The 12,780-nt window shown below is 38.2% G+C and overlaps 2 protein-coding genes across 4 annotated transcripts; one reads left to right on the top strand and one right to left on the bottom strand.

The window, feature by feature from the left end:
• Window positions 1-5,573, top strand: LOC146553178 (uncharacterized). 2 transcript variants are annotated; one of them, XM_085255883.1, is made up of 6 exons: window positions 1-792; window positions 2,355-2,455; window positions 2,724-2,820; window positions 3,194-3,304; window positions 3,753-3,919; window positions 4,252-5,573. In XM_085255883.1, the coding sequence occupies exons 1-6, from the start codon at window positions 520-522 to the stop codon at window positions 5,297-5,299; spliced, it is 1,797 nt and encodes a 598-aa protein (XP_085112009.1). In that variant the 5' UTR covers window positions 1-519; the 3' UTR covers window positions 5,300-5,573. The 2 variants fall into 2 exon arrangements, with proteins under 2 accessions (XP_085112009.1, XP_085112008.1); XM_085255882.1 differs by lacking the exon at window positions 1-792 and having other exon boundaries at window positions 2,382-2,622.
• A 1,134-nt stretch (window positions 5,574-6,707) lies between these two features.
• LOC146553179 (uncharacterized) lies at window positions 6,708-12,033 on the bottom strand. 2 transcript variants are annotated; one of them, XM_085255874.1, is made up of 14 exons: window positions 11,921-12,033; window positions 11,451-11,611; window positions 10,653-10,678; window positions 10,481-10,513; window positions 10,295-10,384; window positions 9,812-9,883; window positions 9,400-9,488; window positions 9,185-9,287; window positions 8,807-8,909; window positions 8,675-8,727; window positions 8,489-8,567; window positions 7,795-8,267; window positions 7,402-7,595; window positions 6,708-7,293 (listed from the first exon to the last, which is right to left on the bottom strand). In XM_085255874.1, the coding sequence occupies exons 1-14, from the start codon at window positions 11,950-11,952 to the stop codon at window positions 7,149-7,151; spliced, it is 1,653 nt and encodes a 550-aa protein (XP_085112000.1). In that variant the 5' UTR covers window positions 11,953-12,033; the 3' UTR covers window positions 6,708-7,148. The 2 variants fall into 2 exon arrangements, with proteins under 2 accessions (XP_085112000.1, XP_085112001.1); XM_085255875.1 differs by lacking the exons at window positions 11,451-11,611; window positions 11,921-12,033 and having other exon boundaries at window positions 10,653-10,844.
• Window positions 12,034-12,780: the final 747 nt, after the last annotated feature.

Genomic DNA, 12,780 nt, shown 5'->3' on the forward strand with positions numbered 1-12,780 from the left:
ACGAAAAAATAAAGAACTGGAAAAGACACACAACTTTGTGTGCATGTGTCACAATGCCAGGAGGACCCATTCAGTGTTGTGTTAGAAAAATTGAACTCATTAACCCTTCATGGACATTATAAATGTTTAAATGTTGCCTCAGGTAAAGACAGGAAAAGAGACTATTACAAATTCAACTGCATCAGAGCTGGGGAAAAAAGTCGAAACAGCTACAGAGCAGTGGGCTGTAAGGCCTATGTTTCATTTAAAGTACTCAAATGTTGGAAAGACCACACAGTCATCGTGCAGCGTACATATGATAAGCATGATGGGCATGATCCTTCGGACCCAAAAGACGCACATTTCAACAATATTTCCAGTGATTTGAGGAGGAAGATTGAGGAACTGCTTTCCCTTGGAACTAAGCCAGCCATCATACTAACCGAATGTCATAAATGGGCCAAAGAACATGGACACAGAGATCTTCACAACAGAGAGCATTTTGTCACACCACGTGACATTGACAGTGTTAGAACCTGCATGATGAGGAAGAAGCACTTTAACTGTGGAGACAGTCAATGTGTACATACCTTACTTAATGGAAAACATCAAGAACATGTTCTCTTCTATCAACCATACACATCTGACCAAGAACTAATGATTATTTTGCAGACACCTGTAATGAAATCAAACATGGAGAACTATGCAAAACAGTTAGTATTTGTTGACACCACGCACTGCGTTAACCAGTATTCATTTCCCTTATTCACACTTGTTGTAAGAGATGATCATGGGCATGGAGTCCCTGGCCCTGTGCTTCGTACGTCGCTTACTACATCCAAGATCAAATGAAACATCCAAGACCAAATCATCGCGCTAACTCTGAGCTCGCTATTCCGGTTCCCCGAACACACCTGTTGTTGACGATTAGTATAGCTGGATGAAGTAATGTGAGATCACTGGGTGGCCCAACAGGGGCTACGCATCGATAGTAGAAACATTGATCGGCAACCCTTTGATTGGTCGGCGAAAATGTCGAAGGAGCGCGCTCGGTATTTTTCGGCAGCAGAGCAAGAACTCTTGAGTGAGGGATTTCAGGAGTTTCAGAGTGTAATTAAAACGCAAGGGAACACTGCAAAGGCTGCAAAAGCAAGGAGAGAGGGCTGGCAGAAAGTTGCTGACAAATCAAACTCGTAAGTAATTTAATAATAATAATAATAACAATAATAATGGAGTGGATTTATATAGCGCTTTTCAAGGCACCCAAAGCGCTTTACAATGCCACTATTCATTCACTCTCACATTCACACACTGGTGGAAGCAGCTACGGTTGTAGCCACAGCTGCCCTGGGGCAGACTGACAGAAGCCAGGCTGCCATATTGCGCCATCGGCCCCTCTGGCCAACACCAGTAGGCGGTAGGGTAGATTTATCATATCACACCATATTATCCAATATTATATTACATTATATTATATTATAATATGTTATATTATATCCCCTTTCACATTAGAGCCACAACAGGACCCACTAGAACATGGGAACAAGTAAAAGTGAAATATAAGAATATTCTACAGAATGGTAATATTTATCACTTATATTGCTTGTCGTCTCTTGGAAAGAGACCCTGGAATACTCTGTTTGTTTGTTCATAACAGCAACCAAGAAAAGGGCAGAGCAAAAAAAAAAAGACAGGTGGTGGTCCTGCACCCCCTCGTCAACAAGTTGGTTAAGTGAATAATACCCTCACGGGAAAATCGATATCTCTCTATGAGCACACTGTCGCGCTGAGCTAAAGGATCTTGTCTGTCCCGCAATATACGCTGAATTCTGAGGACTCTCCTTATCAATCTTGCACCTTCCGCAATGGGTTGCTCGCGTAAACGGACAGGATATGACTGCGACAGACTTCCCAAATCCACCTTCGCTTTTATAGCCGTGGTCTCTCATCTTGATTACACGAAGTAATTTACAATTACTACTCTGAAATATGAATTACATCTGTAATAATCACATACATGTAATAGAATGTTAATAGTACATTTCCCTTTTTTAGGGAATGACCTGTATGTATCTGTGTGAAATCAATAAAAGGATCAAGTGCTGCATTATCTTTAGTTACATTGATGTTATTTATTTATGGTGAAACAGTGGTGGAATATCGCTGTTGCTTTCGTATGAATGACGCGGACATACCTGCGTGGCCGCGATCTAATCCTGTTTACATAAAGTAAACCTGCTCCCCAGCAGGTTTACGCTTACGGCTCTGTTGCTATGACAGCAAGTCCCGGATGGGCTTCGGGGAACCGAACGATCCAGGATCACGCGAAATCGTCAACAATCTCATCCAGTTAACTCACTTAGCGCGGTACGAAGAACAGGCCCCCTGTGGCCTATGCTATTGTCAGCAACGAAAGTCAGAAAACCCTGGAAACTGTTCTTGGAATAGTTTGTGAGCATTTCCCAACTTCCCCGAGGTAAATAATACATTGACAGCTATTAATTTTGAAATAATTCCTTTTCAAAAAAGTTATAACATGCCAGAATCTAATGCTATAGCTGCAGCATGGGCTGCAAAAAACTTTCCTTTCCAGTTGTTAAAGTTATTCCTATAGGCTGTATGCAGTATTTTATATATCTACTTGTGAGTTGAAATGTTTAATTTGGCATTGAAGTGGTGCTTTGAGATAGCAAAAACATTTTCATACTGTTTAATCTCATTTAGTGTTTTCTTTTTTTCTGTAGAGCATTTATGGTTGACAAAGACTTTGCGGAAATAAATGCTTTGCAGAAGGTTTTTCCAGAGTCAGCTATCCTTCTATGCTGGTACCATGTCTTGCAGGTAAACCACATTGTTTTCTTTTCACGTTGTCTAAGATGCACCTGAAACACATTTTTACAACAGGGTCCTGTTGTTATGATTTGCCTCATTGTGATATTCACCTACTCAGGTTAATGAATATAAAGGGATAAAATGTTGAGTGACTATGTCCATCCATTTAAGACCACAGTGCACTCATCTTCTGGTGGCTGCTTCCCAAAGCTCTTTTTGACATTTAAAAATATGTTTGCCTGGTTGATTTCTGTAATGCACAGGTCCTCTTGTCCAGTGAGTGACAAAGTTATTTTTGGACGTCAGCTTTCTTTTATGCTTTTTGTACAGCTGCTCCTCTGTCTCTCTCTCCAGATTAACTTTTTTTCTCTTACATTCACAGGCTGTTAATCGATGGCTTTCAAAATCAGAGTCCGGGGTCCATGGGCTTTCTAACACCCAAAAGAGAAATGAAATCATTTCTTTCTTTTGTAAGCTGAAAGCTTGCACATCTGTAAGTGTAATTTGTCTATTTCACATTTTGATTTCTTGATTACACTAAGAGCATAATAACTTTCAGTTGCTAAAAAAAGTTACAGAGAGATACAAAATAGATTTTTGAAACAATTTCTAAAACTGGCTTCTTATCTTGCTTATCAAAACAAGTACTTAAGCTGTGCAGACCATCATTGTGTCACCCACTGTGCAGTAGAACTTGTGAGTGGGATTCTTTCACAGACAGATGCTGAAACCAAATATGCTTATAGGTTTAGTGTTCCTTCTTAGCCATTGTAAGGGAAGAAATAATTGCTTCTTAATACAAAAACACGACATATTATTAATAACTTAAAATTCTTAATGTTATTCAATAAAAGGAAAAGGGCTTCAATACATAATATTAAAGATTTCAATAGGTCTGTTAAATGGATTGAAATATATTCTGTTGCATCCAATTCTCTTAGGAGGACGACTTTAAAGCCACATCAGCAGAGTTCTGCCAGACATTTAAGCAATACCCTTTGGTGTGCCAGTATTTTCAGAAGCACTGGGAAGGCATTGGCCACATGTGGTGTGACTACGGCCGTCGCTTCAGTCACGCTCGTTCTGAAACAAACAATGTGATTGAAAGGTATGATTTATTATTTTGACCTCATTCAATTGTATTGCTGAAAAAAAGATATTATGCTTTAATCCAAGAGGCTAAACTGAGTAGGTTCGTCATGTCATTGCCAGAACAGGTTTTAGGCAAATCCTTTAAATTCTAGCAGCGTTTTTTATGTTATCACAACAAAAAACAGAGTAGGTGGATTTGCCTAAATCAGCTAAACCGGCACAGAGCATTCCTTTATAAAAGACGTGTGCAATAGGTATTCCAATTTTTAAAAAAATAATACAGTCTTGATTAAAACTTTAAATTCCTTCAATTACAGTTACTAATCATTTCAAATAACTGTTTTTCAGATTTTTCCACCGCCTGAAATACCAGTTTTTATCTGGCTACAAGAATAGGCGTCTGGATGATCTGATTGAAGTGCTCCTAGGGAAGGCCGACGACTACTTCTCAGTCATAAAAACCCTGCAAGATGTGGGCCGCATGAAAAACAGGTTTGCTGACCCCTTGTCTCAAGTTTCAGACTCTGCTTCAAGACTGATGGAAAGTGGTTGGGCTCTTAAAATTACAGTCAAGAACAGCCATGGAGTTAATGCATATCAAGTCCGATCTGAGTCAAGAGAAGACATGGTGTATGACGTCTGCCCTGTTGAGTCCTACTGCAACTGTACATATGGCTTACGAGGACTTCTTTGCAAGCATCTAGTGTTACTTGCAAAATTAGCAGAGGCTGACAATGACATCTATCCAAACATGGAAACAGACATTTCTACCTTGGCAAGAATTGCAGTGAAAGAAAGGCATTACTTTGTACACTGTGAGGACTTGAAAGTGATAAAAATGCCAAGTTTGTTTGGAAATCTGTGTTTTTTTGCATCGGCTGAAACACTTCAGTGCACTTGTTGTACGTTCTCTCACTATAACACATGTGCTTGCCTGAAGGTGGCTTGTAGCCATTTTAAAAAAATGAAAAACTCTCTGAAAAGTCCTCTATCAACTTTGAATGACACTCCTGTAGTTGAAAGCACAGACAAAAAATGCACAGAAGATGCAGTTGGAAAACTAAATGCTGTTTTAGACACAGTTAAACAGTGGGCATTCATTCCAGAGGGTATTACTCCAATGATAGATGAACTGCATACAAATGTCTTAAAAACAAAACAAGTAGGCAAAAGTATATGCCAGTACGAAATAAAGACGACAGAGAATGCACGCAAAATTAGGCCATTGTATTCTAGCAAGAAACGTTCGGCCAGCATCGACATTCCAACAGTCTGTGAAAATGAATGTGAACAGTCGATAACCACTGAAAGAGAGACATCCTCTGGAGAAAATGAAAACCTTTTGGAATACAAAACAAAAAAGAGAAGAGTTAAAGCTAAGTATATGCATAAGTAGACTTTTGTGTGACATTTCAAAGGGACTGCATCCATTACTTCTGTTTATTGAAACCTAAAGCTGAATAGCTGTCTTAACTTTCTGCCAAGGAACAGTTGAAAAGAAATTGTTTGGTCTCTCAAGCAGTTGTTATTTATGTGTGTTATTCATTACTTTGGCTTGGTTGCTGTTTTTGATACAAATTCATCTGTGCCCATTGTAATATTTTCATATGTTACTATTTTTATATTGCTATGCATTATAAATAAAGGATTACTTATTACTATTAAAGGTCTGCATTTGTAATTGTTGGTATTATTTATAAAATATGCGCTCTTAAGTTTTTTGCTCCATAAAACGATACCTGTCACTTTTTGGACATAGAGTATCAGCTGTTGAGAATCCTGGCTCATACAAAATAGAAGTAAAAGGTTTCAACATCCAGCCTTTTTATGATTAAATACAAAGTGTAATAACAGAGTTATTGGGGTGTGATTTTGTTAATAGAGCCTTAAGTATAAGTTTAATAGTAATGAGTAAGAAAATATAGCCAGAATAATGGAATGAGACTAACACCTGACCTCACACTGAGATTTGGTATGAAGTGGCATGTTTGTGCTAATGCTGACATTGGGGCTCAGAGTTCCTCTGTGTGTATATATTTGTGAACGTTAACTTGGCTAATGTCCAAGGGTTTGACTGCTTTCCTGTTGGATTGTATCACAAAGAACAGGGATAAGAGCACCAGTGGCCGTGCACACCCTCATCTCTCTCCTTCACCCGATCATTAGTGTTGGAAACCGGCATTAGCTCAGAGTAGATTAGACTTCAGTATATGCAAGTGATTTGATTTTATGATTATTTGATTCAGTTTTTTCTGTGTTCAAGCTCAATTACTTTAATAAAATATGTTGAATTCAAACAAATAAATAAACAAATAAACTGTGGACATTACCCTTTTAAACCTTTCTGAAACAAGACAGGTAAAAACCAGTGTATAAAAGTTTACATAGGTATAAATAGCTCTAACACTTTACTCCAGCCTGGCGTCCACACATGTGGACATCACATTTTGGGTTATTTAGACCAAAATACTAAATCTTGATCAACAAGTGCCTGATATACAGTTACGAGGACATTATACTGCAACTGTTCTATCGAAATTTCAAATTAATGTCCTCATATGTGGCTCTCATTTTTCTCAGAAACAAAAATTAGGTAAAAAAAACAAAACCTGGTAATTCTTTCTTTTTACATTCATCGGGTTCCAATCGGCCCAAATATCAAAGAGAAATTAAAAATGCATGCCATGGAAGATTTCGGGTCTTAGGGGGTTAAAATGACCAGACCCCTCCGGCCTGTTTTCCAGGCCACTAAATTAAACCCAGTCAATTACCAATTGAACAGAATAAAAACCTACGAGGTCCACTAATAGTCCAAAAGTCCAAATCTTTAATAGAAAAGACAGGCAGAACTCAAACAAACAATAATCCAAACGAGGAGCATATATAAACACTGGAAAGTAAATAATTATAAGTTATTAAATCAGACTAATTAAATACAGTAAAACTAATAAGGGAAGACGAACACACGGGAAATAAAAATAACAGTGTAAACATACCAAAACTCAAAATAAAACAGGAAAGTTACTACAAACCGAGTGTGACACAATTACATTCATATTGAAACATATGTGATAATTTTCTTTCTTTGTAGCATTTTTAAGATATGTGTTAGAACAGTCATTATGCTGTTTGGATTAGGAACCAATCATTTTTGCCAAATAGTTAACACAAACTTAGAACAACAATGAACAATTTTCAAGATTCTGATTTACAGAACAAACAAAAGTCACAAAAGGTTTCATTATTTAAGAGACAAGATCAAGTTTTTCACACAGGAATGAAATGACAGAATCCAGTGCAGCGGGGCCAAAGGTGTGTGTCAGCAAACTGAAGGTTGAGGAATCAGTCAGCTCATGTTTAAGATTGTGTTGGATTTTGAGAAGAGTCTGTCTGTTATTAGAAAGTAAGATTAACAATGTTACACCAATAACCCAAATACGGGGAAATGACAAATAATACCAAAAAAGATACAACTTTCATATTGTTTTACTAACTTACTTTGTCATATCAGCACTTGAATGGTCGATGCCTTTACAGACCATGTCTGTTGTGACATCGCAGGCCAATCTTCCGGCAAACCCGAGGGCTAGCTCCCCAGCCTCCTCTTCACTCAGAACACTAAACACCGTTACTTTAGTTTTGGCCTTCTTAGGCCTGTCAAGAATCATTGCGGGCAGTTTGGCTTTACGGCCCTAAAAAAGAAAAAGTGCAAACACCAAAAGAGCAGAGAGAGACACACACATGCGCACAAAGTTAAATGCTTTTGTTTACATGGTGTAATTGTGTATATGTTGCAGCAAATGCACAATTTCCAGCCACATTGTCACTTCATTGATACGAGTAACCCGGATTTATTTCAGGTGACATCAAAATCACGAAATGTATACCTACCCCAATCAAACCTCTGAAAACATGAACTGACATGTTCTCTGCGTTGATTCTGCGCTTGATCTCGTCTTCTGTTATTGTGTAGGTTTTCTTTTTTGAGCTTGGTACAGATAAGCGACCATGCACTCTGTAAACTGTACTAGTTCCTTCTGAATCAGTTTGGAATTCTGTATCTGCATCGATCCTGTCAACATCATCAGCAGCAGCATTATCTGTACTCAGACTTGTGCCGTATACTTCTGTTTCTTTTTCTTTGTCTTCAGTCTGTGTACCTTCATCTCTGACTGTCAGTCTTCCTATCTCACTGTTACTTGTCGATTTGCTGCAGATGTTCTCTCCCTTAGGAACTTTTCCTTTGTCATTCGCTGCCTGATGCTTTCCCTGATGACATTCTTCACTGGCTACTTCTATTGCTCCTCCTGTATAGCCACCCACTATGCTGCACAACTCCTTTCCCTCTGCTGTGCTGCACTGTGCTGTTACATAAAGAAGAATGATATAAACAGCACTATATCAATTTAATTGTGAAGAGAAATCCCCACAATACGACACAGTTATGTCTAAAATAGTTTTGTGTAAAAACTGGATCTTGAAACGTCCACTTTAATTACACAGTCCTGGTGTGCAAAGGCAAAATTACGAAAAAAAATTTCACTTTAAACATTTTTGGACATTGTTTAGTTATATTGTGACTTACTCTCACAGAAGATACAGATGCCACAAACAGACTTTGAACAACGCATGTGCTTGTATGCACCACATTTCTGGCACTGCACCTGTGAATTAAAAAAAAAAAAAGAAGAAGAAATAAACAAACAAAAAACAAATGAACAAAGTCCATTAAATAAACAATCTATATGGCTAAGGACATGTCATAGTGTACCCGGTCTTTGGCTGCAATCACACACCAGCACTGACTGCACTTCCTAGTTCGATCTGCAAAATATAATTTGTTTAAGTACAAGTTACATTTTCCAATGTTAGAGAAAAAGAAGGCAGCTAATTTTATCTTTACCTATTGAGGAAAATAAGTAGTGGCAAAGTCGGGACCTGAGCTTTGTGATTTCAGTGTTGTACTCCTCCACTTGTGTTTTACCGTCAATGAGAGATTGGGCAAACTAATAATTGACGAAGAAGAAAAAAAAAAAAAAAGAACAAAAAGAATTAGATTAACAAAGAAATGTTTGTTTGTTTTTAACCCCCCCCCCCCCCCCCCCCCCCCCCGAGAAAAAAAAAAAAAAAAACAGAGCAACCAAAGCAAAGCATTACTGCTGAAATGGTTCAATCTACAAAAAAAATTGAGATTTTACCATCCTGCCTCTAAGGCTTTAAAAACTGACTAGGCAAAAATGTAAACATTACTTATATAGGTTAAAGCTATAGTTTTCAGTACCATTATGACATGCACTCCACATGAGTTCCCATCCTGTTGATGTGGGTGGCTCACATGTGACAAGGTCCACTCTCCAGTGCAGCCTCTTGCTGAAGCAAATGAGCTGAGAGATCGCAGTTATTACAAATAAAAAGCATATAGAGAAATCAATAACCACGTTCGGTAATGATTTCAATTAAATTAAATATGTTATGTTAAATATGTTAATTAATTACCTCCAGTTTTTCAACACCGCACTTTTTCTGACCTCCGACTCGCCAAATGAATTCATATAGACTATGGTCCTCTTGGGTATGTCACAAAACTGTTTTGTAAAAAGATGGATATGGTAGGCTTGGGCCTTGAGCTTTCCTAATGAGGGACACCGAAAAGTATCATGCACTAGAGCAGTGGTTCTTAACCTGGGTTCGATCGAACCCTAGGGGTTCGGTGAGTCGGTCTCAGGGGTTCGGCAGAGCCTTCGCCATGACATGCATGGCTCATTTTGTGCACCAGTAAAAAAATCACATTTTATTTTTCACTAAAGAGGGGTTCAGTGAATGCGCATATGAAGCTGGTGGGGTTCGGTACCTCCAACAAGGTTAAGAACCACTGCACTAGAGAGAGTGCAAAATCTGTGCAACTTACAAACAAGGTCCAGTGGCTGCCGTTTTCCAGACAGGCTCCAATCAATTTCTCATACATCTGAAAGATGTTTTTCTGGAAATAAAAATAATGTGACAAGTATGTTTTTCTGTCAAGAATGACACTGCAAAACTGCAAAAGCTTGTCAGGTGAGACTTGTAATTAATTCTGCAGATACACAAACATATAGAAAGTGTCATTTTTGGTTTACATTAATTAATTTCTATAGTGTGTACAAAACAAATCAAGACCACAGACTCAACACGCACCACTCAATTTTTGGTGTTCTTTATCAGTTGGCCAAGACAGAAATGTTTTAATCTGTGTGCATTGCTTTTGAACAAGTCTTTACACAGAAAAGGTTTCAGAAAGGTATTTTTCAGGTTCTTCTGACAAGGCTTCAATTTTGGAAAATGCTGTTTGTTTATAGTGGCAACTTATAAACCCTTTGTGATAAGAACATAGTTACCACAGTCCAAGTCATACCTTCAAAAAGTATGCACTTTGTGCTCTTGTGGACCCATCCAAAATTTTTCCAGTGATTTGGCTTGGTATTGGATAAATGTGAGGGAAATTCTATAAAAATAACATAAATACACCTATGTTTTCAAATACATTACAAAAAACGTAAACATGCTATGTCATTATGATCAAACAAGCTTTTCAACATACCTCACACTGCAAATAGATTAGGCCATCTATTACCTTATAAAACAAATAAATAAATACATATAAATAAAAACAGAACTAAGGAACACGATTCATTAAGTAAATTGTACAATAACATTGCATGTGATAATAAAAGGCTTGATTGGTTGATTATTCAACATGAGTTGACATTTACCTGACATTGTGAAGGAGTCACAGTTTCTGTAAGGGTGTAAGAACATAACATGTGGATTTGTTACACTTCTTTTTCACAAGTTAATAACAATCAATAATTTTCATTCCATTATTTACAAGCTATCACACGATGTCCCAGGGACAACATCTACACGATGTCCCAGGGACAACATCTACGCGATATCCCAGGGACAACATTTACGCGATATCCCAGGGACAACATTTACGCGATGTCCCAGGGACAATATTTACACGATGTCCCAGGGACAACATCTACACGATGTCCCAGGGACAACAATTACACGATGTCCCAGGGACAACATTTACACGATGTCCCAGGGACAACATTTACACGATGTCCCAGGGCAACTTCTACACGATGTCCCAGGGACAACATTTACACAATGTCCCAGGGACAACATTTACGCGATGTCCCTGGGACAACATTTACGCGATGTACCAGGACAAATTTGTAAATTTCTGGATTACTGTTAATCTCCATAGAATCAAGAACTCATGTCCAGTTTCACAGCTATGGACCAGTTAATTATGTTTCCAGGTGATAGTTTGATTCATAGATTCAGCACACAACCATAAGTCTAGGCCTTTTAGTCCAGATTCTCTTCACTTATGTTTGTAAAATGATCAGGGAAGCTACTGCAATTTTGCCTGACCCAACCCCCGGGCCACGAAACACCCAAAAAGTTGGGGAACACTGGTTAGCTAATGCTGTCGTCAAGTAGCCTATCGCTAGCAAACAAACAGCAAGCCAAGTGAGGAACATATGTATAATGCTTACCGTTTATTAAAGGAAAGTATCCTAAATTGACTTCAAATTCGGCGGACAGGCGGCGGTTTTTCGCTTCTTCACTTGTATTTCGAAATACTCGAAGGCGGGTATTTCGAAGTCGCAAAGGAATGACGTCACAAGAAGGTGATTGGTCACTTGCAATGTTGAACCTGGAACAACATTAATTATGATGATGTGGGAACAATGCTGACACGAGGAAATCAGATCGTCCAGGAAATCAGATCGTCCGTAAAATAAGCACAACATCCTCTGCAAGAATAAAAGAAAAGCCAGAAAAAGCTCTGTAACACACATACAGTTTCTAGGTCTGACCAACAATCTCCATCACCAACCAGTGTTGCCTTCTACTTTTAAATATCCTATGAACCTCAAGTAAAGCAGCAATCTGAGAGCGAAATATACCGGCTCCATTCTTTTAGTACAGGTAAGCAGTAATATTCTATAATAACTTCTCACACCTTCTATTCGAGCGCCCTCTGTCAGACATCATTTACAGTTTCAGTAAAGCTGCATTCACAAACACTGCAACCCAGTTTTACTGTTAAGCGACAATTACAGTTCACCGTTTTGAGTTGTTTGTATCCACTTATCAGGAACCCGACTATAGTTTGAAAGTCCAGGGCATGCAAAGTTCATTCTTGCACAATGCTCGACTTTAAAGGGACCATCAGTGTGAAGCACTCTGGAAAGACTGGAGCAAACGGTGGACTGACTTCTTAACAAATCAGTTGTTAAGAACTTCAGTGTGGTGACTGATTAGTCAATGACTGAACAATCAACAGACTTGTAACCTTTCAGTAACATGTGTGTGCTGTATGAACTATAATATTAAAAAATATTATGTTACTCTTGTACATGTATTCAAGGATCATGCTGCTAACTCAACAAAAACAATCAGGTCAGATGTTAAAATGACCTGTTTTCTGCATTCTAAAATAATCTACAAACTTACCTACAGACCGTTTGTTTTGAAAACAGCTGAAATATAATATGATCATTTCTGGAGCTGATTTGACATCGGCTTTCAGGATATCCAGGAACAGATCGACATGTTACATACTACCCTAAAACTCAGTGTAGAAGCGCACGAACGTTTAAGCGGTTAACAAGCGGCGGCTGGCTCGACTGTGGTGGGTAAAAACACCGATGTCAACACATTAAAGTGAAATAAAATCAGACACTTTTTGCAGGCTGACTTTAAACTCTGCAAAACCGATTTTCTCAAGAATAAACCACTGCAGAAAAGCAAACGTCACCCATTATATATATATATAATATATCCTAAAAAATTATATATCTTGTGCTTAACTTTTGCAAA

This window comes from Mchenga conophoros, linkage group LG18 (assembly GCF_057382185.1).
Source record: "Mchenga conophoros isolate Kocher_MC1m ecotype Shallow Benthic linkage group LG18, M_conophoros_male_GT1.1, whole genome shotgun sequence".
Taxonomy (NCBI): Eukaryota; Metazoa; Chordata; class Actinopteri; order Cichliformes; family Cichlidae; genus Mchenga; species Mchenga conophoros.